The sequence below is a fragment of the Camelus dromedarius genome, chromosome 17, assembly GCF_036321535.1.
Source record: "Camelus dromedarius isolate mCamDro1 chromosome 17, mCamDro1.pat, whole genome shotgun sequence".
NCBI lineage: Eukaryota > Metazoa > Chordata > Mammalia > Artiodactyla > Camelidae > Camelus > Camelus dromedarius.
Genome location: NC_087452.1, coordinates 1,508,174 through 1,536,152, shown reverse-complemented (window position 1 = coordinate 1,536,152; position 27,979 = coordinate 1,508,174). Strand labels below are relative to the sequence as shown.

General features: G+C 52.8%; 2 protein-coding genes across 2 annotated transcripts in view; both read right to left on the bottom strand.

Annotated features, from left to right (window-relative positions):
- Positions 1–337: 337 nt before the first annotated feature.
- On the bottom strand, positions 338–4,602 carry LOC135323368 (uncharacterized). Its single transcript, XM_064496832.1, has 4 exons — positions 4,575–4,602; positions 4,208–4,400; positions 2,208–3,409; positions 338–1,807 (listed from the first exon to the last, which is right to left on the bottom strand). Exons 1-3 carry the CDS (start codon positions 4,600–4,602, stop codon positions 2,680–2,682), a joined length of 951 nt encoding a protein of 316 aa, XP_064352902.1. The 3' UTR covers positions 338–1,807; positions 2,208–2,679.
- Positions 4,603–18,936: 14,334 nt separating this feature from the next.
- The window catches only part of LOC116158151 (nascent polypeptide-associated complex subunit alpha, muscle-specific form), a 21,886-nt gene continuing 12,843 nt past the window's right edge, over positions 18,937–27,979 (bottom strand). The window contains exon 3 of the mRNA XM_064496831.1: positions 18,937–19,702. Coding sequence (XP_064352901.1) covers positions 19,379–19,702 — 324 coding nt within the window. The 3' untranslated portion in view covers positions 18,937–19,378. The remainder of the gene's footprint in view (positions 19,703–27,979) is intronic.

The window sequence follows — 27,979 nt, the reverse complement described above, 5'->3', positions numbered from 1 at the left end:
GATCCAGACTAACAGGGATGACCACAACAAGAAGCTGAAATCAGCATGAGTTACCAGTGTCTGCCCTGGGGAGTGGGGTCGGGGGCTGCTGCCCTGGGGATCGGGGTCGGGGGCCTGCCCTGGGGAGTGGGGTCGGGGGCCACTGCTCTGGAAAGTGGGGTCGGGGGCCACTGCCCTGGGGAGTGGGGTCGGGGGCCACTGCTCTGGGGAGTGGGGTCGTGGGCCGCTGCTTTTCATCTTAAGCCCTGTGCTACTTGCCTTTTAAAAAATTCATAGACTTTGTATTTTAAGACAGTTTTATTTTTAATTTAATTTATTTTATTTTTAATTTTTAATTGAAGTACAGTCAATTACAATCTGTGAGTTTCTGGTGTACAGCACAAGGTCCCAGTCATGCATATGCATATATATATTCATTTTCATATTTTAAGACAGTTTTAGATTGACAGAAAAATTGAGCTCCCCCCACACCGGCCCCCATTTTCCCTGTTGTTAACAAGGAAAGTGAGAGCTGGGGAAAGGCTGGTGGGAGCCCGTGGGTCTCTTGGACACAGGGCTGGACTCCCTTTGGGTGTCAGAGACCAAGGCAGATGGACCGTCTAGGGGCCTGATGCCCGGCTGACTGGCTCCCACGCTGGGACAGATGAGGAATTGCCCCGTGACCCTCACCAGAAGCATGGAGACAATTTGCGAGGCGTCTGAGCAGGGAGAGTCTCCTGGTGTCATTTCGGGCTGAGCACTCACTGGTTCCAGGACCGAGCACGGCAGTCTGGGGATGGCTGGAGGCTCCTCGCACTGGCATTGGGTGGGGCAGGGCCCAGGTCAACCCACTGTGTCATTGGCAGGCAGCTGGGTGTCACACCAGATGTGGCAGACATGGTTGGTCAGCCCCCTGCCATCCATCCCTGGCCCTCTGCTCCTTTGGCCCTTCTGTTGTGGTGGCTGGACAGCCAAATGCTTCACAAACTCCACTGTAGCCAGAGGTGGCAGTTTTGGCCCATGATGTATTAGTGGACACCTGCTGGGGGTGGCTTTGAGAAAAGCTTTTCTTTTTTTCATAAAAAGAGATGGGCTCAGCTGGTCCAACTCTTGGTCTTTCCTTCTGCTTGCCTTGAACATGCGTCTATTGGCTGGAGCTACAGCAATCATCTTGTGACCATGAGGAAAGAGAATCACAGCAGCTTCAGCTCAGGCTTCAGCCACTGAACATTCTGGATTCCTCATTATGTGAGGAAAAAGAAATCCCTATATGTTTAAGTCATCAAGATTTTTGTTTGTGCCTGAACATAATCCAGGCTGTGCCCCAGTGTATCATCAGCTTAGCCCCCACGATGGTCTTCCTGATACTGGCAGGACTTTGCCTCCCTTCTGCTTGAAACCCACCCCCTAGGAGAGGCCATTTTCCTCTGTCAGACGGGCAAGGATGAAAAGATGGAGAAGGCTCCACGGCTGGAGGAGGGTCGGAGACATTTCTGCCCATTCATAGCTGGTGGGACCACACATCCGCACGACACTTGGGGACTATGGTCAGCGATGGCTTTCCAAGTAAAGATGCTTGAAGACTTCTTGCCAGCAGTGACCCTGTCCCCAGCCCGGCCCGGCCCGGCCCAGGGACGCTCCTCTCGCTGGCTGGCGAGGCTGGGCACGCAGGGCTCCACCCGGCTGTGCGGGCTGCAGCTGGGCCTGGCCTGACGCTGATCCAGAACGTGGTGGCCTCGCTCGCCGCCGCAGCCCGGTGGCAGGAAGCATTCCAAGAGCACCTGTTTCCTGAGGACCCCGTCGGGGGCTCCTGGGCACCATCTGGGCGCTGCCCCACATGTTGTTTTCATTAGGAGTTTAGAAAAACAATTCAGCTTTGACTAATCACTGTAATTTTTTCAGGCTCATCTCGAACTCTCACCCGGCCCCGCCCCCTCTCTCCTTGCCAGCAATTCTCGGGGTCCCTGGGCTGCCACACGCATGGGCAGGGCACTCACACACTCACACACATTTACACACATGGTTACAGGTGACACTCAAGACACACTCACCTGCACATCACACACACTCACACTCCATGCACTCACTCACATGGCTACAGCTGACAGCCAACACATGTCCATCTGCACACCCACACATGGTACACACTCGTGTACATGCACACGCACACCCTCCCTTTCACAGTTCTGGAGAATGACCTGCTCTCTTCTCAAGCAGGGGGCCCTTACCCTTTGAGGTGGGCAGGGGCGGGGTCAGCTTAGGGTCCTGGCGTCCCGACGACCCCAGGCGTGTGGAGCGGTGATCAGGAGCCAGCGTTGAAGCCCAGGTCTGCAACCTTCTGGCTCTGGGCAGCTTGTCCACCCACTGGGCTTCTGCCTCCTCCTCTGTTTGGTGGTGATACGTGTGGTGCCTAGAGCAGGGCCCAGCACAGGCTGAGTGCTGTGTGTGTGTGTGTGTTTACAAAAAATTCCAGCAAATCAAAGTAACATCGAAACTCGGTACTGAAAGCTGGACTTTCCTCCAGACTGTTTTGGTAGCGTGGTTCTGAGTCAGTCCCCTGATGTTGAATGTTTGTCTGCTCATGGGGCCTGAGGCCTCAGTAAAGCAGAGGAAACAGAGGCACAGAGAGGTTAAGTTGCTTTCCTGGTGTCACACAGCATGCTGGAGACCAGGGCAGGTCTGCAGAATTCCCACTGTGAATCATCCAGGGACTGTGCCCAGCGTGCTGCCAGCAGGTTGCTGTAGCTGTGGCGGGGACTTGGCTGGGACAGGGACACAGGACGGGTGGTCTCCGCTGAAGGCAGTGGGCGCGGCTGCAGGAAGCTGGGGTGGCCGCAGTGGAGCCCACCAGCTGGAGCTACACGGCCTGTGCAGCTGGACGGGGCCCAGTTTCCAGGCAGCACCAGGGTGGGGGGCGCAGGAGGGGTGGTGGCGCTGGTGGGTGGAGGGTGCCTGGAGGTGGGTGGGCAGGCTCCGTGTGTCAGTGCCCAGCCTCTGGCCGGCTGAGGGCTTCCTGGGGCCTTGTTCTGGCCTGCCACCCAGACCCTGGCCCGGGTCTGATGGCCCTAGCAGGGCTGCCGTCCGAGAACAAAGCGTCCTGCAGGAATTCCGGCCACCGGGTAATGCGATGCATTGTGGAGTCGGGCGCCCTGCCAGCCCAGCCCCACCTCCACCTACCCCCACCCCACAGCGGGTCTGTTCACAATTTGGGGGCTCGGAAGTCACCGTCAGCAGGCAAATGGCAAGGACCCCCTCACTCAACAGGCCCCCAAATTCCACAGCTGCTTTGATGCTCACCTCACCTCTTCCCTTCCTGTCTTCAGAAGTGTTTGCCTCCGACCCGAGGGCGGCGGGAGGGGTGCTTCCTGGCTGGGCTGGACTGCTGGGCCGCCGAGACTCCCAGACTGTTACAGCAGCGAAGATTTCCTTCCTGAAAAACACGCTACCGCTGCTTTCTGACCCATCCCTCGTGTGTCTCTCCAGGGAGAGCGGGGCCGCCTCCCTCCCTAGCACCCCCCCCCCACGGGGCCCCGCCGCCTGGACCGCCCGGCCAACGGCCATGGGGGTCGCTGGCGGTAGTTCGCGAGTGGACGTGCCCCCCTCGGTGGGGCCAGGCAGCAGGACCCTGCGTCTCACACAGGCAGGTCCACCACCTGCAGAGGAGAAACAGGCAGCCCCTTCTCCGGGGGCCCCACAGCCAGGCAGGAGCCGCGGCTGCACGTGGCCCGTGTGGTGGACACAGGGTCCCGAGCAAGTTTCTCAAGCCCTCGTGCCCGGGTTCCTCCTCTGCATGTGAGGATCTCTTGTCCACCTACGAATCCTGCCAGTGCTATGGTCACACCCCAAGTCTCGACCATTCCTGGGCCCCCTCCTCCCTCCTGGGCCCCCTTTTCCAACCACAACCTCTTCTCCACACAGGCAGCTGGCGCAGGTGGCAGGATCCAGTTCAAACCAGTGTCTCCCCTTTGCTCCAAACCCTCTGAGGCTCCTGCGTGGTTCGGGGGAAAGCACCCCCTCCCCCTCCATCCCTTCTGACCTCGGCTCTGATTCCAGCCACTGTGGCCCCCCCGGTCCTCACACTTACAGCTCTGCACCTGCCCCAGGGCCCTTGCACAGCTGCGCCATCCTCCTGGAAGCACTTACCTCAGGTACCAACAGCTCCTGCCTGAGTGTCACCTCCTTCCTGCCCCTCCCCTCCCTGCTGCACCGTCTCCCAGGCATTTCCCACCTTTGTGTACTTTCCTTGTGTGGCTCCGTCTCCCAGAAGGTGGAAGCACTTGCTGCCCTGCTTTTGGTGGCGTCCTTGTGGGAGCACGAGAGACCAGAGGGCCCCGGCCTTTGGGGTTGTTGTGAAGACTGGCTGAGGTGTGTACGCAGAGGGTCCAGACATGGAGCGTGTGCACAGTGGATGACAATTCTCACTGTTATTATTAGTAGTAGTGGTTTTGGTGGAAGTTCTGGTGGACCAGCACCACCCCGATTCCCTCTGGGACCCTCTCCTGCTCTCAACCCTGTGCTTTGCCTGGGACCACCCCGTCTGGCTCCCAGACAGGTGCCACCCCAGCCATGGCTAGTCAGTGCCCCGCAACCCCCACCCACAGCAGCGGGCTCAGAGAGAGCCATGATCCAGAGTCAACCACAGACATTCCTGCTTCCTGATGTAAGGGCTGGAGTGGCTGCAGCCATCTTTCCACCAGGAGGCGAGTGGAGCCATCAGAAGAGGGAGCCAAGCTGAGAGGTGGGGAGAAGGGGCGCTGGGCGGCCGTGGTGGGGTCTAGGGCCCTCGCGGCCGGAGCCCCACCCCACCAGCTACTTACGTCAACAGTGCCCGTTTTAGTTAAGCTGGTCCAGGTGAGTTAACTGTCCCTTGCTTCGTCTAGAATCCGACCTGGAGCCCTCTGGAAGCTTTCTCCCTCAGCCGTCTCCTGATCTCCCCTTTCCCTCACCGTCCAGGCCCTGTTTGGCCCCTGTCTGGTGTGTGGCAACCAGTGGTTCCTGCTTTGAGCCTGGTCTCCTCCCCGTGACCCAACTTCCGTGCTATTTGTCTGGCCCCTGGTGGCTGGTGTGTAGGGGTCTTGCCCTCATGGGGACCCAGAACTTAGAAGGTCTGAGTTTTAACACATTATTCACTCCTTTGTCAAATTAGTGGCAAAAGCCTCGTCAGTAAACATGGCGAGTGGGGTGAGCCTTGTTCATCAGAGGGTCTGGTTGTGAGACTGCCCCCCTTCTCCGATCTGCCCGTGGCCACACCTCCTGGAGGCCTGCTGAGGAGCGGCCCACCTCCTCCGTCCTGCTCTCAGCCCGGGAACCTCCGGCCGTCCCTCCCCCCACCCCTGGCATGTGCCAGGAAGTGCCAAGGATTCCCCGTCTCTGAAAGAGACGACCAGCTGCACAGATCCGCCGGCCGACCGGCCTGGCCTCTCCAGGCTGCCCTTCCAGAAACTCCCAGCCCCTTCCTGCCTGGCTTCCTGCCCGAGCCCTTCCTGGAAGCTGGGCCCACCCTGCCCCCAAGCCTAGGGCACCAATGTTTCCATAGGCTGAATCCGCCAGCCTCCAGGGGCAGGGCTCCTCCTTTCACTCGCGGAATCGAAAGCTTGGAAAGTAACCTGAGGGCAGCGGGAAGGGGAGTCCAGGCCAGGGCACCTTCCCGCACCCCCGTCCCCCCCAGGCCTCCAAAGCAAGCATGCAAGACAGGGAAGAGAGTCAGAGAGCCGCTGCCTAAACCTGCATCTGCACGAGGGAGCCAGTGAAGCTGTCGGTGCCTGGGCCGCAGGTGCTGCGGTCCCGGGTGCGGGTTGTGAATGGGCGGGTGGACCTTGCGGCGTTCGCCCAGAAGCGTCGCCCACAGGTGTGGAGCCCGAGTGCGGTGCCCGCCAGCAGGGCTCCTTCGCTCCGCCCCGCGCCCTGACCTGCGGCCCGCTGTCGGGGGACCTGGCCTCCGGGCAGAGGACGGACCCGCGGGCCAGGCTGCGGTCCCCGGGGGGGGGGCGGGAGGGGCCTTTGGCAGGACGAGGGCTGGCACTGGCCGCTGGGAACGGCCACGTCGCGTGCGCGTGGGGGGCAGGCGGTGGTGGCTTTCAGAGCAGAGGTCGGGCACGGCTCCAGGAAGGCCCCGGCACGACGGGGTGCCCTTCCTCCTTGATGAGGGGGCAGAGGTTACGCTTGCAGATCAGGTGGGGCCCTGACTTGGTTTTCCCGTTCATGTGCCCAGCGGGATCGTCTGATTGTATGTGACAGAAACTCAACTCAGTGCCTTAAGGAAACAAGGGAACACATTGATTTACGTAACTGAAGACTCAGCGAGCTCGGGGAGTGGCTGGCAGGGCCTCTGTGGCTTCTCTCTCTGGAGACTTCCTCCTCGTGCTAGCCAGACAGCTCCCGCGGCTGCAGCCTCACAACAAGCCAGCTCAGCAGTGCCTGCGCGGCAAGAGCGCCTCCTTCCCACCGCTCCCAGCAAAATCAAAGTCACCAAGCCGACTGCTCGCTGGCCAGGCCGGGTCGTACGCCCGTCCCGGAACCAGCCGCAGAGTCCGTCCAGGCGTGGGTCATGGGTGTACTCTCGGGGTCTGTGTGAGGGGTGACGTCGGCCCCCCAGTGTACTCTAAGGGGTTCTCCTCTAAGGAAGTCTGACTCCGAGGAAGGAGAAACGGGCCTGGGGCAGCCAGCGTCCCCACGTTTGCACAGCTGACTCCAGGGCAGTCTGCTCGTTGCAGCGAGTTTCTAATACTCACATGTTTGTTTCCTCTAGGAAGCTGGAGCGAGGGGTGCCTCTTTTACCCAGTGACACGTTTGCGGCAGGAGGGGGGGTTGGCCGGGCCTTCGCCGAGGGCCCGTACGGGGCCCGGGGCCGGCATTCCCAGCTCTGGCACCGTGGCGGTGGGGCAGCCTGACCCTCCCTTGGCATCCTGGTTCTGGGGTCTGGGGACTGTGGAGTTGGAAAGTGGGGGGCAGGCCAGCCGTGCAGCACGGTGGGAAGGCTCTCCTATCCCTCAGATCTGGGTTCAGTTCCCAGCTCAGTCATGCTATTGTGGGCGACCCAAGGGTCTGAGCCCTGCTTTTATCCCCTGTGAAAGGCAGCGCTCCCCCCACCCACGGTGGTTTTGAGGATTAGATGAGATGGTCTGTCTGGAGTGCAGAGCGCAGTCCCAGGCACACAGCGGAGCTGGTGACCAGGGTGACCATGGGCCATCCAGCCCCCAGCTGACCACCAGCACGTGGCAGAGCTCGACGCACCCACCCAGGCTGCAGGAACTACTCGGCTGATGCACGAATTGTGAGCAAAATGAAACGGTGGTGTTTAAGCCACTGAATTTGGGGAAGTTAACTGATTCAGGGAGCAGGAGGGACAGGTGGTGGCACCTAGCCCCCAGAGACAACGTGGGGAGCTGGGCCAGAGCGATCGCCAGGGCAGCTTGGCCAGCAGAAGTCTTGGGTGGTGGCTGACTGAGCATGGGGTCCCTGAATCAAAATACACAGGCAGCCTAGTAAAGTATTACTTGATCTGCATGCCTCACATTTTGATTTCTCATGTGTTCAAAATATTTCCTAATTTTCCTTATAATTTCTTGTTTGATTCCTGGGTTACTCAGAAATATGTCATTCCATTAGTTATTGACTTATAATTTAATTCTGTTGTGGTTAGAGAAAGCATTTGAATCCTTTAAAATGTATTAAGAGTTGTATTGTTGTCCAGAATACAACCTGTGCTGGTGGACATCCTGTGTTTACTTGGCAAAGGTGCATGTTCTGAGGGTGTCGGGCGGAATGTTTTATAAATGTTAAGTAGGTCAAGTTGGTCATGTCGTTTGTCTTTTATATCAGCAAGTGGCAAACTTTTTCTGTAAAACAACAGTGAGTGTTTTCAGCCTTGCAGGCCGTACCATATCTGTTTCAACTACTCAACTCAATAAGCAGCCACCAGCAATATGTAAGTAAATGTGACTGAGCGCTTCCAAGAACACTTTATTTACATAAATGAGGCTGATCTGTCCAATGACCCTATTCTGTATCCTGATTTTTTTTGTCTACCTTTTCTATCAATTAGAGAGGCAGGTTGAAATCTCCAACTGTAACTGTGGATTTGTCTGATTCTCCTTTCAGCCCATCAATTTTTGCTTCATGCATTTTGAAGCTGTGTTATTAGGTGCATTAACATTTAGGATTTTTATATTTTCTTGGTCAGTTAGGTCCTTTGTATTATGAAATGCTTTTCTTTATTCCTGGTAATAGTCTTCATTCTGAAATCTACTTTGTGTGATAGTAGTATAGTCACCAGCTTAAAAAAAAAAAATATATATATATATATATATATATATATATATATATATTTATATATTTCCATTCTTTTACTTTTCACCTATCTGTAGCCTTTATAGTTAAAGTGAGTTTCTGGGTTTCTTGTAGACAACATAGGTCTTCTCTTTAATTGAATCTGACAATCTGTGTCTTTTAAGTGGAATATTAGACCATTTACATGTAATATGATTACTAATATGGCTGAGTTTAAATCTAACACATTATAGTTGATTTCTGTCTACCCCATTTGTTCTTTGCTCATTTTCCTTCTTTACCTGTCTTCTTTTTCTTCTGTAGTGTATAGTATGCAATTAACCCTATCCAGGGTATTTTTCATTTGTAGGAGATTGATTTTGGTCTTTTTTATATCTTTAATTTCTATCTTCACCATGCGCATGTTTTCCTCTCCCTTCTTGAATATATTGATCATATTTATCATAGTGGTCATAATGCCATTATCGTATTATTCTGTTGTCTGTGTGATTTCTCTGTTTCTATTGATTAACTTTTCTCCTTACATTTTCCTGCCTGTTTGCATACCTGGGTAATTTTTTAAATTAGATCCAGATATTGTAAATGTTATATTCTTGGGTACTAGATTCTGTTTGTTTCATATTTTCAAAAAATATTTTTGAGCTTTGTTCTGGGACAGAATTTGCTTCTTTGTGGCTTACTTTTAAGCTTTGTTAGGTCCAGAACATCCTTTAGTCTAGATCTGATTTGGTCCCATTACTTAGTTAGGAGAACTTTCCCCTTTGGGGAACACAAACTCTATAGCTGTGTAGGAATAGGAGAAAAGAATAGACTGAATGGAAGAATGGAAAGGAGAAGAAAATGGTGTTCCAGTCACCTATTGCCATGGAGCAAGCCACCCCAAGACGTAATGATGTACAATAACCATTCTGTTAAGCTCGCAGATTCTGTGCGCTCCACCTTTGCACTTGGAAAGGACACAGTGGTCTTTCTCCTTCTGGATGTCTGGGCCCTTAGCTGGGAGGACCGAGTGGCTTGGAAAACTCTGACAGCTGCAGGGCTGGGACCGGGGGGCTGGAGGATCCGTTTCCAGGATTTTCTTTTCATTCACGTATCTTGAATCCGGGCTGAGCAGACCAGGGGACAGGCTTGGTGTGACTGTCTACGGAGCGCCTGTGTGTGCCCCTCCAGTGTGGCCGAGGCTAGCTGAACTTCTTACATGGTGGCTCAGGGTGACTTCTCATGAGACAATGGAGGTCAGAAGGCAGTGGGACAATATATTCAAACTGATCAAACTAAGAAAAACCTGTCAATCAAGAATTCTATATCCAACAAATCTATCTTCTGAAAATAAAAGTGAAGACATTATCAGATAAACAAAAACAGAGAATTTGTTGCCAGTAGACTTGCCTTATAAGAAATTCTAAAGAATGTTCTTCAGGCTGAAAGCAAGTTACCCTAGACTATTTCAGATCCACACAAAAACCCTCAAAATCACTGTTAAAAGTAATTATGTAATTATGAAAGACAGTGTAAATGCATATTTATTCTCCTTTCTTATTTTAAAAACAATTGTATAAAACAATATGTATATAATGTATATACTGTATTAAAATTTAAGGCAACTGGTAGAGCAAAGCGGTATTTAGGCTAAGAAAATGACTCCAGCTGATAAGCTGAATCCACAGCAACAAGTGCAGAGAGCCAGAAGTGATCAAGAAGAAGACTTACACAGCAAACCCTACAAATGATATATTTGGTCTTTCTTCTCAGTTTCTCTAAGAGGCATGAAATTATATAAAGTAATAATTATAATAATATAATGTTGGGTTTAGAACATTTGTGGATGTAGCATTTATAGCATAATATTACAAAAAGCAGGAAAAAGGAATAGCAGTATATAGGAGTAATGTTTCTGTGTCTCATTGGAATTAAGTTAGTATAAATCTGAAGCAGTTGGTAAGCCCTAAAGCAGCCACTAAGGAAATACCTCAAGAAGATAGAGTGGAAATATTACAGAAGTTAAATGCTACCTTCACTTAATGCAGACAAGAGGAACAAAAAGACAGGATGCACATGAAAAATAAGACGTAAAACGGGAGACGTGAAACCAGCTCTGTCAACACAACATTAAATGTGAATGGATAAACAATCCAGTAAAAGGCAGAGACTGTCAGGCTCCAACTCTATGCCGTCTAGAGGAGGCACCCCTCAGATTCAAAGATATAGATAGATTGAAACTGAAAGCATAGAAAAGGTTTCTCATGCAGACAGCAACCACAAGGACTCTGGACTGACTGCCAAGATCAGACAAAATGGACTTTAAGACGAAAACAACAACAACAACAACAAACTTCCTAGAGATAAAGAGGGACATTTTATAACAGTGGAAGGATCAGTCCATCAGGAAGATAGAGCAGTTACAAACACACTTGCACTCAACAACAGAGCATCAAAATACATGAAGCAAACACTGACAGAAATGGAGGGAGATACAAACAGTTCAACAATAAAGGCTGGGGATTTCAATATCCCACAATCACAGTGAATAAAACAACGAGGCGGATAAGGAAGATAAACAAACAAACAAAAAAAGCCCAGAAGACTTGAACAACACCACAAACCAAACAGACGTGACAGACATCTACAGACCGCCCCCCCCAACAACAGGGTGTACACTCCCCCCGAGGGCACGTGGAACGTCCTCCAGGAGAGGCCGTGTGCTAGTCCGTAAAGCAAACGGCAATAAATTTTAAAGGATAAAGGTAATACAGCATAAGCTCTCTGGACAAAATGGAACGAAGTTAGAAATCAGTAACAGAAAGTGGCTCAGGAAACTCACAGATACGTGGAGTTCAAACAACACTTTCCTGAACAGCCAGCGGGACAAAGAAGAGATCAGAGAGAAACTGGACACCACTCTGAGACGAATGAGACACACCAAAGCTCACGGTGAATGGCTGAAGAAGCTCCCAGAGGGAAATTTACAGCTGGTAAACACGTACAGCTAAAGAGGGGGAAAGTCTCAAATCCGTCACCTAACCTTCCATCTTGAGACACTGGGAAAATGAGAGCGAATAAAACCCAAAGCAAGAATAAGGTAAGAAGTGATAAGGATTAGAGTGGAAGCTAAGGAAATACAGACTTAGAGAAATAACAGGGACAATCGGAAAAACCGAAAGCTGGGTCTTTGGAAAATCAAGAAAATTCAGCCTGACTGACCAAGACAAAATGAGAGAAGAGTCGAACGACTGGAATCAGAAATGAAAGAGGCATTTCTGCTGACCTTGCAGAAATAGAAGGGATCATGAAGGCATCCTATAGGCAACCACGCGCGGATAAATTAGACAACTCAGACGAAACGAACAAATTCCTAGAAAGACAAAAAACCAAAAGTGACGCAAGAATGAATAGACAACTTGAGTAGGCCTAAAAGGAGTGGACAGATTAAGTGGTAGTAATAATAATTTAAAAAATCCATCCACAAAGAAAGACAGCCTAGGCTTCTTTGGTGAATTAAACCAAACATTGAAAGAATAAATAATACTAATTACTCATAAATTCTTCCAAAAAATGGGAGAGAAGGGAACACTTCTCAGCTCCTTCTGTGAGGCCAGCATTACCCTGATACCAAAACCAGACAAAAACATCACAGGAAAAGAAAGCCCCAGACCAATGTCCCTTATGATTATGGAAGCAAAAAATCCTAAACAAAATGCTAGCAAACTGAATACAGCAACATATGTAAAAGCTTATACACCACGACCAAGTAGGGTTCACCCCAAGAATGCAAGTTTGGTGTACTATCTGAAAATCAATCAAAGCTATACATCAGCTGAAGAAGGACAAAGCACACATGATCATCTCAATAGAGACAGAAAGCATCGGACAAAATGCAGCACGTTTCACAGTAAAAAGCACCCCAGCCACCGAGAGCTCTGAGCAGGAGGACAGTCACTGACACGGAGCTGGGACCTGGTTTGTCATTTGTGCCGCCTGCTTCCCCTACCTTGGGACAGGCCTGCGGAGCCCCAGAGGGTCAGCGACTGGACCCTTCTCCAGGCCAAGCCACTTCAGCTCCTTGCAGGAGGGGTTCCCGGCCCTCCTCCCCGTTGCAGTCACCCCCTCCAGGCCCCCTCTCCAGGTTGGCTCTGTCCCTTTCTAGGGTGGGACCGTCCATCTGGGAGGTCTGGGGGTCTGAGGGGCAGCTGATAACCAAATTAGACTGTTTTCTGGAGCCTGCAGAGTGTGAAGGAGAGCGGTCCCTGGGGTCCTTCAGAGGAGGAGATGCCAGTGTCACTGGGTCTTGTGGGTCACGTGTTCCCAGGGCGACTTCAGGGAAGACCCATCACAGTTCCTGACGCCCCAGAGTCTGGGCCCCTCCTCAGACCGCCAACGTGGGGCCCGAGCCTGTAGCCAGGGTGGCAGAGCCAGGCTCCTCTCCTGCCAGGAGCACCGCACGGTGGTCTCCGTAAGTTGGCGGTGATTGCACAACTCTTTTACCAACTGCCACGCCGGATGTATTTTGCAACCCAGCCCGCGTGCCACACGTGTTGGCTGGCACAGCCAGGCCCCCCGCAGAGGCCGGAGGACGTCTGAGAGCGAAACACCCTGACAGCGCCTCCCAGGACCTGTCAGTGCAGGACGTGCTCCTGTCTCCACGGGGACGCTCCCCGGGTCCTCCGTCCTCTGGCCAGGGAGGGGAGCCGCGAGCTCCACAGAGCAGCCAGAGGAGACGTGGACTTCCAGAAGCCGCCGCTGTCTGCGGAGAGCTCTGCCTGGTGCCCAGGGGAAGGCGTGTCCCCGAAGCTCCGCAGGAGGGAGGCCCGCACACGTCACCCTGTGGGCAGCATCCTGAAGGCACTGCGGGAGCGGACCCACGGGGCACGTGGTCCCACTCGGCATCCTGTGGAGGAGTTGCGAGGAAGGACCGCTCTGAGAAGAGAGAGTGGCGTCCGCCGGCTGACGGCGGAGAGAGAAGCAGTCCCACCCGCCTGTGCGCCCCTCGCCAGGGCGGCTGCGAGGGGCTGGCCGGGGCCCTGGGGCTTGGCCGTCCGCCTGCTGTTCTCTGGGTGCCGGCACTCCGGGGTCGGCAGTGATCCCAGCGCCTTTGTGACGCTCCCAGTGAGAGCCTGGAATCTCTGGGGAAATGGAGCCGAGTGTGGAGAGGAGCCTGGGACCCCCCACTTCCTGAAGAGGCTTTGGCGGAGTCAGGAGGTGTGGTGGACACTGTGATGCGTCTCACAGGTCGCCCACGTCAGCCCCCGACTGCCAGGAGTGCAGGCGGCTGATGGCTCCCGGCTGAGCCCATCACTCGCTCGAGAGAGTGCCTCTCCCCAGGCCGGACCCCCTTCTTGGGGGCAGCCTGCATCCGATGGCTGGGCAGGGTAGGAGTCTGGAGACCCAGCTCCCTTGCTCCAGCGTGGACAACCCTGAGGGCCGCCCCAGCCCCAGGGCCCCCTGAGGAGCTGGCGGAGTCTCTGGTGTCTGCACTGCAGGCCAGCCTCTCCCAGCCCCGCCTGCTTCCCTGACCCCTCATAAGATGCGGTTCTGAGGGCTCCCCAGGAAGCCTCTCGGGGACCCAGCTGAGGAGACCGTGCCGAGCCGCGAGGGGCCCTGCTCCTCTCAAGGGTGTGGACCGAGCTAATCCCAACACCTGCTGTCCCGACTCCTGGCTCCTCTGCTCGTGGGGGCAAGCCTCCTCCCGCCGGCTCCGGTCTCCTCCCGCCCTCACTGGGCGACTGAGTGGTGTCCTGCAGTCATGTGGAGAGCTGAAAGTGTAAGCGATGCACCTGGGTACTCAGCTCAGGAGAACTCTAAGCAAAGTGTCGAAGGTGCTGCCTGGTTTCTTCTTGCTCCTTTGAGCAAAATGTGAGAGAGAATAGACACGTTGAGGGAAGAACTGTTGAGTGAAAAAGAATCAGGACCAGACGACCGGGGACATTTCCAGCTACACAGCTGGAAGAATATGCTAAAAATAGGAGGCTCGCTGTCAGCAAAGAGTACTTTGGAGAGGAAGCCGAGAGTGAGAGTGGACAAGTGTTTTTCCACAGCTTAAGAAGATCAAAAATCAGTGTATTCATTTGCACAGAGGGCTCAGGGGAGAGTTGGACGTGTGACTCATGGGTCCCCTCGACCATCTCGGCAGAAGCAAGGACTAGAGATGGGGTAATCTAGGGAAGGTCTGGGGAAGAGTCTTGCCTAAGGGAGCGAAGCCCTGGGAGATACACAAGAGACCCACAGCGGCTTTGTGAGTGTCACACCAGCACCCGAACCCCACCAGCCTGAGCCTAAAGGGGCAGAGGGAGAATACAACGAAAGAAGGTTGTCAGACTCCCAAGAGTCTACAGGCAGGAAGCAGACGGACAGATCCACTCAGCTTAAAGCATTTGCTGCCTGTTGAGGACTGAGTTGTATTCCACCCCCCACCCCGACCCCTATTTATATGCTGAAGCCTTAACCCCTAATGTGGCTGTATTTGGATAGGACTTTTAAAGAGGTAATTAAGTTTAAATGAGGTCCCTAATCTGATAGGACTGGTGTCCTTATAAGAAGAGGAGGAGCCCCAGAGAAATCTCTCTCTGCGAATGCTCGGAGGAGCGAGGAGTGGGCCCTCTGCAGGCCGGGAAGAAAGCCCCCACCAGAACCAACCCCGATGGCACCTTGAGCCTGGACTTTCAGGCTCACTTTGAGAAAACGCATGCCTGTCCCTGAAGCCTCCCAGTCTGTGCCCTGGCTGACTATGGCGGCTCCAGCAGGCCGGGGCCTCCCTTCTATAAGGAGGGGAGGGGGCCCCGGGGTGCGGCCATGGGCCTGAGGGCAAGGGCCTCAGTCCGCAGCTGCAGTGCCCTCTGCTCCAAGGGGTCCCTGTTGTCCGTCTGTCTTACACACAGTGGTGTGTGTCTGCGAACCCCAGACGCCTCTTCCCGCCCCCCCATACTGCTGTGGTTAGGTCGTCACGGTGAGTCTATAGACACCGTTCTAAATAAACTATCCTTAGTTTTTCTTTCGTACACAACTTTCTTTTTCTTTTCTCTCTGGGGTTGGTGAGGCTTGGGTTTCTGCTCTCTCTGCTTGGCTAGTTTTCTATGCATGACCCGCACTAGGTTAGCCTCAGACCCTCAGGGGGCTGCCCGGCCGCCCCGGCCGCTGCTCGCCGCACCGCGCTCTCCGCCGCCTCCCGGGGCCCCCAGGACTGCACGGGTCTGGCGGGCCCTCCCTCCTCGGAGCACATCTGGGGCCCGGGGTGCCCTTCGTTTCTTGCCTGTGCTGTGGGATCTTCCGCTTCCTCCCCGCCAGGCCTTCCTTCCTCTTGGTTTTCCGTCGTGATGGTGGCAGTGGTTTCTGGAAAGGGGTATATGTGGAAGACAGGTTTTTCGAGAGCTTGCATGTCTGGCAATGTCTGTGTCCCCAGGCCTGGCTGAGAGTGTGGCTGGGCAGAGGCGGGCAGGCAGGAGGTCAGTGTGCCCTGCTTCTCGTCCCTGCGTCCCCTCGTCCCCTCGTCCCCGGTTGCAGATACAGCTGGTGATGCTGTTCCGGGCTCCCGATGGCTCCTCTGATGCCAGGTGGGTGGTTCTCAGCTTCCTTCACTGTTGGTCTAAGATTCAGCTCTTCCAGGTCTGCCAAGTCTTCTTAAAGAAGGGAGCCGCTTGTCAGGGGCCGCGTGCCAGCAGAATCTGGACGACAACCTGGTAGTGGTGTCGGTGAGGGGCTGTGCGACTTGCTGGCAGGCTGTTCCTAAGAGGCCGTAGGTCCCTTCCTGCCAGAGCCTGCGAGCCTCTGAATCAGCTACTGCTGCATTTCCAGTAAGGGCCCCTAGCAGAGAAGTGCGCTATGGAACTCGAGAGCCGGATTCCAGGAGTTGGAGTGGGAGGCCTCCGCGATCTGCACGGACGGGCTCGCGTTGGCTGGGAGCAGGGCCCATCCTTTAGGGGGCAGCACTGGCCTCCAGCCCTCCTGAGGGCTCTGCACAGAGCAGTGCTGGGTCAGTTACCCCGAAACCCGTCATCAAGGCCAGCTCTTCCAAGTGGCCAGGCTGCCCAAGGATCGCTTCGCCGGAGGCCACGCTTCCACCCTCATGTGTGAAGTATGTCACAAGAAGAACACCGTTTGTCAGCGCAGGAGGTGCTCCCAGGCGTGTTGGCAGGTGGGTGGTCTGTGTGTGGGAGCCGCTCCCCAGGGCTGCCCCCGACGCGCTGCACACGCCAGCCCCCCTCCGCCTCGCGGGCCGGGCTGGGAGCCCTGTTATCAGGAAACCCTTTGCTGAGCGCCAGCTTCATTCTAGCCCCCAGGGATGGGGCTCCCATCAGGCCCGCCTCGACCTGTGAGCTCATAGCAGTGCTCAGCAACAGCTACGCCCACCTCGCCCGGCGCCCTCGGAGAGTGCTGGGAGCCTGGCGCGCTGCTTTGAGAACTGGCAAATAAAGGGGAAGAAGCAGGCATTTACCTGCCCCTCCTCGGGGCACTCGAACAGTTGACTGTGTGACACATTACCATCGACTCGGTGGCTTAAAGTAGTACGATTTCTTTCCTTGTGGTGCTGCAGGCTGGGAGCCTGACACGGGTCTCACTGAGTAAAATCGAGGTGCTGGCAGGGTTGTTCCTTCTCAGGGCTCCAGGGAAGAATCATTTCTTCGCCTTTTCCAGCTTCTAGAGGCTCCCTGGTTTCCTTGGCTTGTGGCCCCTTCTGCCACCGTCAGAGCCAGCAGCTGCATCCCTCCGACCCTTCTGCACTCACATCTCTCTGCTTTTAAGGGTTCACGCGATTAGACTGGGCCCAGGATGGCCTCCCATCTCAAGGTCCATCACCTTAATCACATCTGCAAGGTCCCTTTGTGTTTAAAATCACATATTCCCAACTGAATCGCTTTGCTGTACACCTGAAACTAACATTGCAAATCAACTACTCTTCAATTAAAAAAATTTTAAATAAAGTAACACGTCCCCAGGATCTGGGATTGGGAGGTGGACATCTCTGGGGGGCGGGGCAGGGTGGGGCGTCACGCTTCTCACTGCGGGGTCTTTACCTGATTGTTCCCACTTCTGCATGTGTGACACCTTCACAGTGATAAGCACGGCCTCTTTGCACTGCAGTTTCCCAGACCTCACTTCATTCGGGCGTGATTTTAGCCCCTTTACTTACATCACCTCATTGGACCTTCAGAGCCACCCGTGAAGTACGTAGATTGTCCCCCAGTCCTGGCTTGTCTGTCAGCTGGGGCTCAGCCAGAGCGGCAGACCCAGGGGGAGATCCTAGGAAGAGGTTTGTTGCAGGAACTGTCTCTGTGATGCGGGAGCTGGCCGGGCACTTCCGAAATCCTCAGGGCCTGAGAACAGGCTGGAAAAGAGGCCACCAGCCACAGGTGGAATTTCTTCTAAAAAGCCTCAGCTCTGCCCGTATGCAGCCTTCGAACAGACTGAATCAGACCCAAGCTCGATTACCCAGGATAATCCCTTTGACCACTTTAGTCTCATCTACGAAATCTCATCTTCTTTCATGGCAACCCCTAGATTTATATCTGATTAAGTAACTGAGACTAAGCTTAGCCAAGCTGACACTGGGAACCACCGTCACAAATGGGGAAACTGAGGCCGGGCAGTGCAGTGACCCAGCTGAGGTCTCACAGGGAGTGAATGGCAGCCCAGGACTTGGACCAGAGGACGCTGCTCTGGGGGCCATCTTGCATCTCTCGGCCGCTTGCTGGGTGTGAAGCTACCCTGCGCCCTGCCTGCCTCCCTCTGACCCCTGGCCTGGGGACGGTACGAGTGCTGGAGTCCGAGGCCCGTCAGACTTCAGGTGTGGGGACTCAGCACGGGCAGGCGTCCCGGCTGGGAGCCCCGGCTCTGCAGCAAGACTCTGGTTCCACATTCTGGCTTTGCTCCTGAGAGCTGTGTGATCTTATCAGGCAGGTCTCTGAACCTCCCTGTGCTCAGTTTCCCTACTTGTAAATTACGCATAAACAGTACCTGACTCATAGGGTGTTTGCAGGGATTAAATGAGAGAGGAAAGACACCAGGTACTCGGAAGAGTAAGCAGGCAATGAATCCAGTTTTAAAATTCTGGTCCAACAGCACTGTGTCCTCCACCCCTGGGTGACCAAGGTCTCCCCGGGGCTGCCTGCCTCTCAGCTCTTGTGGCCCTTTGTCCCCTCAGGAACCTGCTGACATTGTTCCACGGGAGGCTGCACTCCTGGAGGGCAGACAGGTGGAGGCAGCTCCTCTGGGAGTGGCAGCTCCCCAGAGACGTGCGGCTTCTGGCACGGCACTGCCCAGAGCTGTGTGCTGGCAAGGAGTGGGCACAGTAACCCGGGCCAGGCTGTGGCCACTCCGGATCAGCAGGTGCTCCAGGCACAAGGGAACCTGGGATGGAGGGGAAGTCTATAGTGGGGAAGGCAGGCTCTCAGGAGGTGGGATTGGCCAGAGAACCACGGGTGCCTCAGGCTTGGGGTGCTGCCCGAGTGTGTAGAGGCAGCTGTGAGAGGACCCCAGGCCAGGGACTCTGGTGGTGGCTCGAGCTGCTTCTGCTAAGGGGAGGAGCAGACTGGCCCCCACCCCCACCCCCACCCCACGGGGGGTCACTCTCACTGCCTCTGCTCCTGTGAGCCCTGCTCAAGGTTGGCCTCAGCACTGGGCTTTCTTCTGGCTGTATCAGTTAGCTAGTGCTGTGTAAGAAACCACCCCACAACTTAGCGGTGGAAAATGACAACCATTTATTATTGCCCATGAGTCTGTAGGGGCGACAAGGTGATTGTACCAATCCTGGCCAGGCCCAGCTCACCAGTCTCTGTCCTGTGGTTTTGCCAGAATGTCATATAAATGGAATCACACAGCATGTGACCTTCGAGTCTGGCTTCTCTGCGTAATTGAGACTCATCCATGCTGCTGTGTGTCAGTGTTTTATTCCTTTTTATTGCTGTCTTTGTCTCCTATTTCTTCTGAAACAAATTACCCCAGTGGCTTAAAACAGCACAAGTGTATCATCTTATGGGTCTGGAGTTAGACGTGCTAAAATCAAGGCGTTGGCGGGCTGGCCTGAGGGAGACTCCGTTTCTTGGACTGCCGGCTTCCAGTGGTCCCCTCTGTTCCTTGGCTTGTAACCCCTTTCTCCGCCTTTGCTCCAAGCCCTGCGGCATCACGTGGCCTCCTCTGGCTCCAACCCCTCCTGCCGCCCTCTTCCAAGAACCTTCGTGGTCCCACTGGGCCCATCCAGATAATCCGGGATAGTCCCGCATCCTAAGATCCTTAACGAGATCACCTCCGAAAGCCCATTTTGGCGCGTAAGGGAACGCACTCCCAGGTCCCGGGGGTTAGGGCGTGGACATCCGTGTGTGGCTGTGTTCTCCTGCCGCAGCTGCGGGGTGGCCGTTCGCTGTAGGCTGGGACCGCCGTGTCTGTCCAGTTGCCGGTCCGAGGGCAGGAGCAGGCATTTGGATTTCCCAGCTGATTGGCTTTTCTCCTAGCAGAAACGGAAGGAAAACGGTGGTGAACTAAAAACACTGAAAAGAAAAAAGAAGGAAAACTCTTTTACTAGGTTTTCATTCTTTTTAATTTTTTAAAAGACTTTTATTGAGGTGTATCTACATACAATCAAACGCTTTCGTTTTAGATGTGCCGTTTGACGAATTCTGGTCATTGAAGAGTCGGGTGGCTTCCGTTCGTCGCCCTGAGCCTTACCTTGTGCCCTTTGAGGTGAGTGGACGCCTTCTCCAGCCCAGGTAACCACTGATCTGCCTTCTGTCCCTGGACCCTGCATTTGCTAGAACTCCGTGCAACTGGAGTCCTGCAGCGGGGCGTCTTCTGTGTTTGGCTTTGCTCAGCATAATGCTTGAAACATTCACTCACGCCATCTGTGAATTAGTGTCGCACTCCTTTTAACTGCTGAGTGACATTCCGCAGGGGGCGACACCACGGCGTGTCCGTCTGTTCCCCAGCTGAGGGACACGTGGGCGACTTCCACTCTGGGGCTGTTTTGGGTAATGAGCACTTACACGGACGTCTTTGCGTGGACATAGGTTTTCATTTCTTTTATGCATGTACCTAGCAGTGGCACTGCTGAGTAGCACGGGTAATGTGTGGGTAACTTGATAAAATACCACCATACTGGTTCCCAAAGTGACTGTACCATTTTGCATCCCCACCAGCAAGGTATGGGAATTCTAACTGCTCAGTATCCTCTTCAACATTTGGTGCTGTCAGTCTTCTAACTTTAGCCATTTTAGTGGGTATGTACTGCCTTTAATTTGCATTTCCTTGGTAGCAAGTGATGTTGGCGTCTGGTCATGTTCTTACTGGCCATTTTATGAAGTGGCTGTTCAAATGGTTCATTTAAAAAAAATCAGGTTATTTATTACTGAGTTGCAGGAGTTGTCCCAGAAAATAAATCTGGCACGCGCACCCTTGCCGGACATACATCTCTCCCGGTCTGGGACCTGATGTAAGTTCCAAACTGAAGAGATTAGAAAAAGGACAAATTAAACTCCAAATGTTGATAAAAGGAACTGAAAAAGAGAAGAAATCCATGAAATGGAAAATTTTAAAAGAGAGGTAAAATCAGTGAAGCCAAAATCTGGTTCACTGAAATGATCAGTAAAATTGATAGGCTTATGAGGAGCTCGAGCAAGGTAAGGAGACGCAAAAGCAGGTCCCCCTGCACAGCACGGGGGGTGCCTTCAACGCCTCATAACAGCCTGTGATGAGAAAGGGTGTGAAAAGGGATGTATTCATACGCATTCAACTGAATCACTATGCTGCACACCAGAAATTGACAAAACATCATAAATCAACTCCACTTCAATAAAATAAGAGAAAAAAGGAGAAAGGATGCAAATGACCAACGTCAAGAAAGAGAGAAGACGTCACTGCAGATTCTACAGACGTTTTAAGGATTCTAAGGAAATATCATTAACAAGTTTTTGCCAATAAATTTGACAACCTACTGAAATAGATAATTTCCTTGAAAGACACAAACTACCAGAACTGATCCAAGAAGAAATAGAAATTTAGGCCTATGTGAGTTAAAGAAACTAGGTTGTCATTAAAACCCTTCGCCCAGATATGGGGCAGAGCTCAGCGGGAGAGCGTGTGCTTAGCACGGTGAGGTCCTGGGTCCCATCCCCAGCACCTCTGTTAAATAAATAAACCTAATTACCTACCCCCAAAACTAAAAAAAAATTTTTAAATTTTCCCACAAAGAAAACATTTAAGGAAAAGGAATATAAATCCTTTACAAACTGTTTCAGAAAAAAAAAGAGGAAGAAACATTTCTCAACTAATTTTATGAGACAGGTATTACCCTGATGCCGCAAACAAACAAAAACATCACAAGAAAGGAAGATGATGGACCAAAACCCCTCATGAACAAGATGCAAAGTCTTCAACAGCCCTCAGCAAACTGAGTGCAGCGGTGTGTGAAAAGGGCGACATACCGGGAATGCAAAGCGGATTTAAAGTCCAAAATCAGTTAATGTAATCCTCTACACGAATAGCATAAGAAGGGGCGACCGTAGGATCATTCTGAAAGATGCAAATAAAGCATTCGATAACTTACAACCCCCATTCACAACTGAAATTCTCAGCGAGCTAGGAATGGACGAGAGCTCCCTCAGACTGACGGAGGACAGCCACGGTGACAACCTAGGGTCGTCCTCGGTGGAGGAAGGCTCGACGACGCTTGGATCAGGAACGAGGTGCAGAGGCACTCTCATGACTCCCAGGCAGCAGTGACCCCGGGGAGCCTAACCAGGGTGACGAGGCAAGGGAAGGAGCAAACGGCACCAAGACAGACTGGAAAACGGAAATGGAAATTGTCTTTATTTGCACACAACATGATCGTGGACCCAGAAAACCCCAAGGAATTAAAAAAGAAAAAGCTACTAGAACTAAAAAGTGAATATCGTAAATGTTCAGGATGAAAATCAAGGTTCAAAAATCCCTTGCATTTCTGTGTACTAGCAATAAACAAGTAAAATGGAATTTTGAAAGTAACTCAATCTGCAGTATCACCAAAAATAAAATACTTAGGGATAAATTTAACAAAATACAGGTAAGGTCTGTCCGCTCAAAACTGCAAAACTTTTATAAACCAGTGTTACCTCAGCAGGAAAAAAACTCAGAAATAAAATCAAAACAAACCAAAATAAAACCACAAAACCTTATGTATGGAAGTTAGAGAAGTAACTGAATGGAAAGATATACCATATTCATGAATCAGAAGACCCAACAGTGTGACGGTGACAATTATCCTCAAACGAATCTATACATTCAAACCCTGTAGGCGTTAAAAAGAGAAATTGACAACCGAAGTTTAAAATTAATATGGAAAGGCAAACGACCTAGAAAAGCCAAAATAATCCTGGAGTGAAAATAAAGAACACGGTCAAAAGATTTAAACAATCTGATTTCAAGACTTGCTGTAAGCTGTAGCAATCGCGTCGGTGTGATGCTCATGTGAGGGAGAACCAACAGACTAATGAGAAAGAAAAGAGAGTCCGAAAGCAGACCCGCACTCGCACGGCCAAGTGGTTTTTCACCAAGGTGCCAAGTAATTCGGTGAGGGGAAATACTGCTCTTTAAACATACAGTGCTTGAACCATCTTACCTTCCCCCATACTCAGAAATAACCCCCAAAGGATCATGCATCTAAACCTAAGAGCTAAAACTCTTAAAAGTCTAGGAAGACTACAGGAAAAAAAAAATCTTTGTGACACTGAGTTAGGCAAAGGTACCTTAAACAGAACACAAAAGGCACAACCTAGAAAAGGAACGTAGTGAAACAGACCCCATCTTGAGCGCTTTAAAGGCACGTGCTTAGGGCACATTCTGTATAAGGCTTCAAAGTTCTCGCCGGTTTTTGGATCACAAAAGAAATGTGTTTGTTATTATTGCAATCTTCGGAATGCGTACACACGTGATCACGTGGGTTTTTTTTAAGTACTAACGGGATTCTAATATATCCATCGCTCTGTAACTGGGTTTCTCCCCCGCTTGAGGTAAGCCGTGTACAGAGCTCCCCGTCAGCACGGTCACATCTAACGCTCCCACTGAAAACGTGGCGTCACAGGCCAGGGAACGGGTGTATCCGAGCCCGTGTGACCCGTCCGTGTTTATGGACGTCAAAGCCACTTGCAGTGCTTTTGCTGCACAGGCGGCGCGGGTGCGGTTACTTTCCCGTGTGCTGGTGTCTCTCCCGGTCTGCTACCGTGTGTGGTGTGGGTACCTGCGCTTCACGTTATAGAGCCTCCAGCTAATCGCTCTTCCGTAAAGGCTCTATCAGCTTGTAGTCCCGCCCGCGGGGGAGGAGAGGCTTCCCGCCCCGGGCTCAGCTCGGTGGTCAGTGGGGGCTGACACTCTCGTTGCGCGTGCAGTCGTGTGCGTGTGTGTGCGTGTGCGTGTGCGTGGCCAACCTGCCGAATGAAAAATGGTGCCTCGCTGTTGTTTTAAATTTTCATTCGATTGTAAATGAGGCATGTTTTCTTTTCACGTGTCGATTGACCATTCTGTTTCTTCTTGTGTGAACTGCCTATTTTTCCGTTGAGTTATTTGTCTTTTCCATATTGATTTTTAGGAACACTTTGTATATTACAGATACTGACTGTGACTTCATTATATGCGTTGCAAATACTCTCTCCCGGTCTGCTGTTTGTCTTCTAAGTGTGTTTACAGTATCTTTAACTACACAGAAGTTGGAATGTTTTAAGGAGTCCAATGAATCAATTCTTCTTCTTTGTATTTTCTGCTTTCTGTGCAGCGCTTAGCACCCCCCCCCCCCCAAAGGTACAAAAGCGCTGTTCCGCTTGTGTCTGTGTGGTCGGTTCCTGTGTGTCAGCTGTGCGGGTGATGTTTTAATGCTTAAGCTAGGTGTTGGTCATGTAGGTGCTTTTTATGTTACTCTGTTTAATCTTTCATGTGCCTGAAATAGTTCACAAAATGGTTTCATAAAGCAATAAAAAGAGGGGAAAACCAAAGAAATTTCTGATAGGGTTGCACTGCCAGAAAAATTCCAAGCCCGGTAAAAATCAACTAACAAAAACAAACGAAGCAAGACTCCGTGCCACTGTCTCGAAGCCTAGGCGGTGCTCGCCGCCTGGAGCCCGCGCCGTCGGGGCGGCCGCGCGGCGCGGGCAAGGCGGGCAGGCGCGGGCTCCGCGGAGCCGGCGCCCGGGAAGCTGGCGGGGCAGCCTCGGCGGCGGCGTGACGCCGCGCGGAGGGAAAGAAGCCGGCCCGAGGCTGCCCGGGAAGCGTCCGCGGCGGCGGCGGCGGCGGCGGCGGCGGCGGCGCGGGGACGAGGGGTCTCCGGGGCTGAGGCCAGAGCATGGAGGGGGCGGCCGAGGCGGGCAGGGCTTTCGGGGACGGAAGTCTTCAGCTCGGACTGGGGCCGCGGCTGCCCCGCCCCGCGCGCCCCGCGCCCCCCGCCGCGCCCCCCGCGCCCCCGCCGCGGCTCTGTCGGCGTTGCCTACCCGGCCGCCCGGGTTGGCGCTCGGGTTGTTCCACGCTGGGCTCGTCGTGAACGCCGGTGGCGCCGCAAGTCTGTGAGGACATGTTCCGTGCGTCCCGCGCGCATACCTGGGAGTCGCCTTCTTGCGGTGCGGAGAGTAAGTCCCGGTATTCGTGCCACGAGGCCTGGAGGTGTGCTGTGGGCCGGTGTCACCCACGCCCCCTTCCCCACGCGGGCGCTCGGGTCATCCCTCCCTCCCCTCTGCACAGGTCATGGTGGGGGCGGTGGGGTCACGGGGACCCTGGTCGTGGGGCTGGGGGTCTAAGAGGAAGATCCGCGCCCCCCCCCCCCCCCCCCCGCCGTCACAAGTTTCCGCAGATGCACAGCCCTAGAACAGCCTGCATTTGGAATCTCACCACTTCTCCGGGTCAGAGGTCCAGGCTGCGCGTGCCTCACCTGGGTTTTCTGCTTAGGGTCTCCCAAGGCCGAGACCAAGGTGCTGACACACTGGGCTCTTCCCGGGAGGCTCGCTGGGCAGGAGCCGCTGCTTGTGGGGGTTGTTGGCGGGATTCAGCTGTGTGTTGCTGCAGGACTGGGGTCCCCATTTGTCCCCTAGGCAGCCCCCTCCGTCTTCAAAGCAGCATGTGTTTGCTGTCCCTCCTGCCACCTCTGTCCTTCTCTTCTGCTTTCTTCTGTTGCCACGTGCCAGGGAAAAGCTCTCTGCCTTCAGAGGCTCACGTGGTTACACCACGCCTCCCCGGGCAATCCAGGGTCATCTCCGCACTGTAAGTTCAACTGCCTAGTAGCTTTAACTACACCCGCGAAGTCCCTTTGGCTGGGTAAGGAACAGATTCAGAGGCATGAGCAGTTTCCAGAGACGAGGGCAGGCATCTTGCCCACCACGCCTCCCTCTGAAGGGAGAAGGGGGAGAAGATGTTTATGGATATTGGACAGTCAGCGTGTGAGCAGGGTCAGGAGTCTGTGGTCGTTGCCACCCAACACCCATTCTCATTCGTCTGGGACCATGTCTTGATTTTCCTCTGCCTCTGTCACTGCCCTGGCCCCCAGTCAGTTGCTAAGGGTGGGTTTTTGGCTCAGGCTGCGCCAGTCTGACCACTGTGTCCTCCTGTCCACAAAGGCTGGCTCAGGGATGAGCATATAACCCAACTGAAGCTCAGAATTTGCAGATGTTTCTGGAAAAAGATCTCATATTCTTCCCACTGGGTTTGGAGATGAAAGGATGCAGGGGCTGGAGCTGCTGCAGCTGTCTTGTGGTCACGAGGACAGAGCGTGTTTGAGAAGGGGCCCAGCATGGAAGCAAGAGGAGCTGGGGTGGATGTGCGAACGTAGTCTGCACTCTGATTTGAGTCCCCTGAAGCAGCCCACTTGGAATTTTCAGTTCTGTGAGCCGACAAACTTCTGTTTTTCTTAAACATGTTCAGTCAAGTGAATGCCTTGTGTATGCTTTAGTCTTGAGGGTGCATATCTGTGCAAATACATGGTCTTTGAGTGTTGGATGCTAAGTAGGGCCAGAGAGAGAAAGACAGAGGCGTGGCCATGGGATGCCCTACGTCGGGAAGAGGCTGGGCTGGAGGGGAAACATCGGGGCCTACTTTTATCCCACCTCCTCCTTTTGTCTCTCCTGCCCAGGGGGAGGGCGTAGCTTCCGGCTGCTAATTTCTGGCTTGTCGCACTGTCCCCTGTTCTCAGCAGTTCCATCACCTGCCCAATCGTCTCCCTGCATTTAAACATTTAAATTAAATTAAAAACCTTCCAAGTGGCTTCTGTTTTTCTGGATGGACCCTGGAGAGATTCTCCCTCTCTTCATGGTGTTTATATGTGGGGAGAGACAAGAGACAGACAGTTACAGTCAATGCTGTGAAGGAAACAAGAGGGTCTCCTCCTAGGGGGTGAAGCTCATCCTCGGGACCTGGGGGCAGAGAAAGGCCACTGAAGAGAGAAGCCAGATGTCCAGGCTAGAAGGGCAAAGAAGGAAGCCAGTATTTACTGAGCACCTGCTACAGGTCAGCCAGAACAACAACAGTCCTCACAAGAACCGTGGGCACAGCCACCTGCGGCAGGGGCGGCCGGACATCCCCAAGTCCACCCTTTCCTTCTCCCACTGGAATAACCGCCAAGGACGGGTGTGCAGGGGGCGGGGGGGGACGTTTCCCCATGACCTTGGCTCACACCTTACGACCTGCTGGGGAATCATTGCTCTGCCCACCTCTCTGTTCACTCCAGCCCATCTTACCCCTGCAGTCCCTCCTGCCCTCAAGGTGGCACAGCGACTTCCAAAATGCAGATTTAACCCACCCTCCAAGGTAATTCCAGACCACTTTTTCCATCTTAATAGTCAAAAATATATAACTACCCACTGGACTCATCATTTTGTCAGTAATATAAAATTATCTTTTAGAAACAACTTAATTTATAAAGACATGAATTGATGTAAAGAGAAAGATTAACAAAATAGCAGTGGCGGTGAAGAGATGGGGCAAAAAGTTCTGAAGGCAGCAGTGGATGTGACCCGGCACACCTGGCCCCACACTCCCCAGGCCACACGGGATTTCTGCCTTTCCCAGACCCACCTGAGCTCTTCCACCCTCTGGCCTTTGCACATGCCACTTCCTCCGTCTAGATTTCACGTGTCGCCTCTGAGATTCTTTGGCAAGCTTGTTGCTCATTTATTTTTTGCATTTAAATTTTTAATCCATCTGGAATTGATTTGGATCTATCTAAGTGGGGTCCAGTTTTATTTTCTTCCAGATGGATGCGCACTTGTGCCAGCATCATTGATTTTGCAATCTGCCCTCTTCCCACTGAACTAAAATACTACCTTTGTCCTGTGTTACATTCTGGAATATACTGGAACCTATTTTTGGACTCTCTATGCTTTTCCACTGTCTATTCCTCTGCCAACGCCACATTGATTTGATTACAGTGGCTTTATAGCATGTTCTTATTTCCGGAAAGGCGAAAACCCCATGTTACTCTTTTTCCAATTTTCCTTGGTTATTCTTGGTCATTTATTCTGCCACACAGCCTTTGAGGCCATTTTATCCAGTTTAAAAAAAAATTCCCTGTTGGTATTCTAATTTGAATTACATTAAATTTATGCAGAAAACAGGAGAGAATTGACATTTTTATGGTATTAAGTTTTCCCATCCAAGAACACGGCATGGCTTTACCCCTTCCAATCTTAGTGTGAAATCTTCTGGGAGATCTAACCCCACTTGTGTCTCTGTACTTTTACTTCGTGTACTTCGTTTCCATGAACAATATACAGTCTTGTTTTGT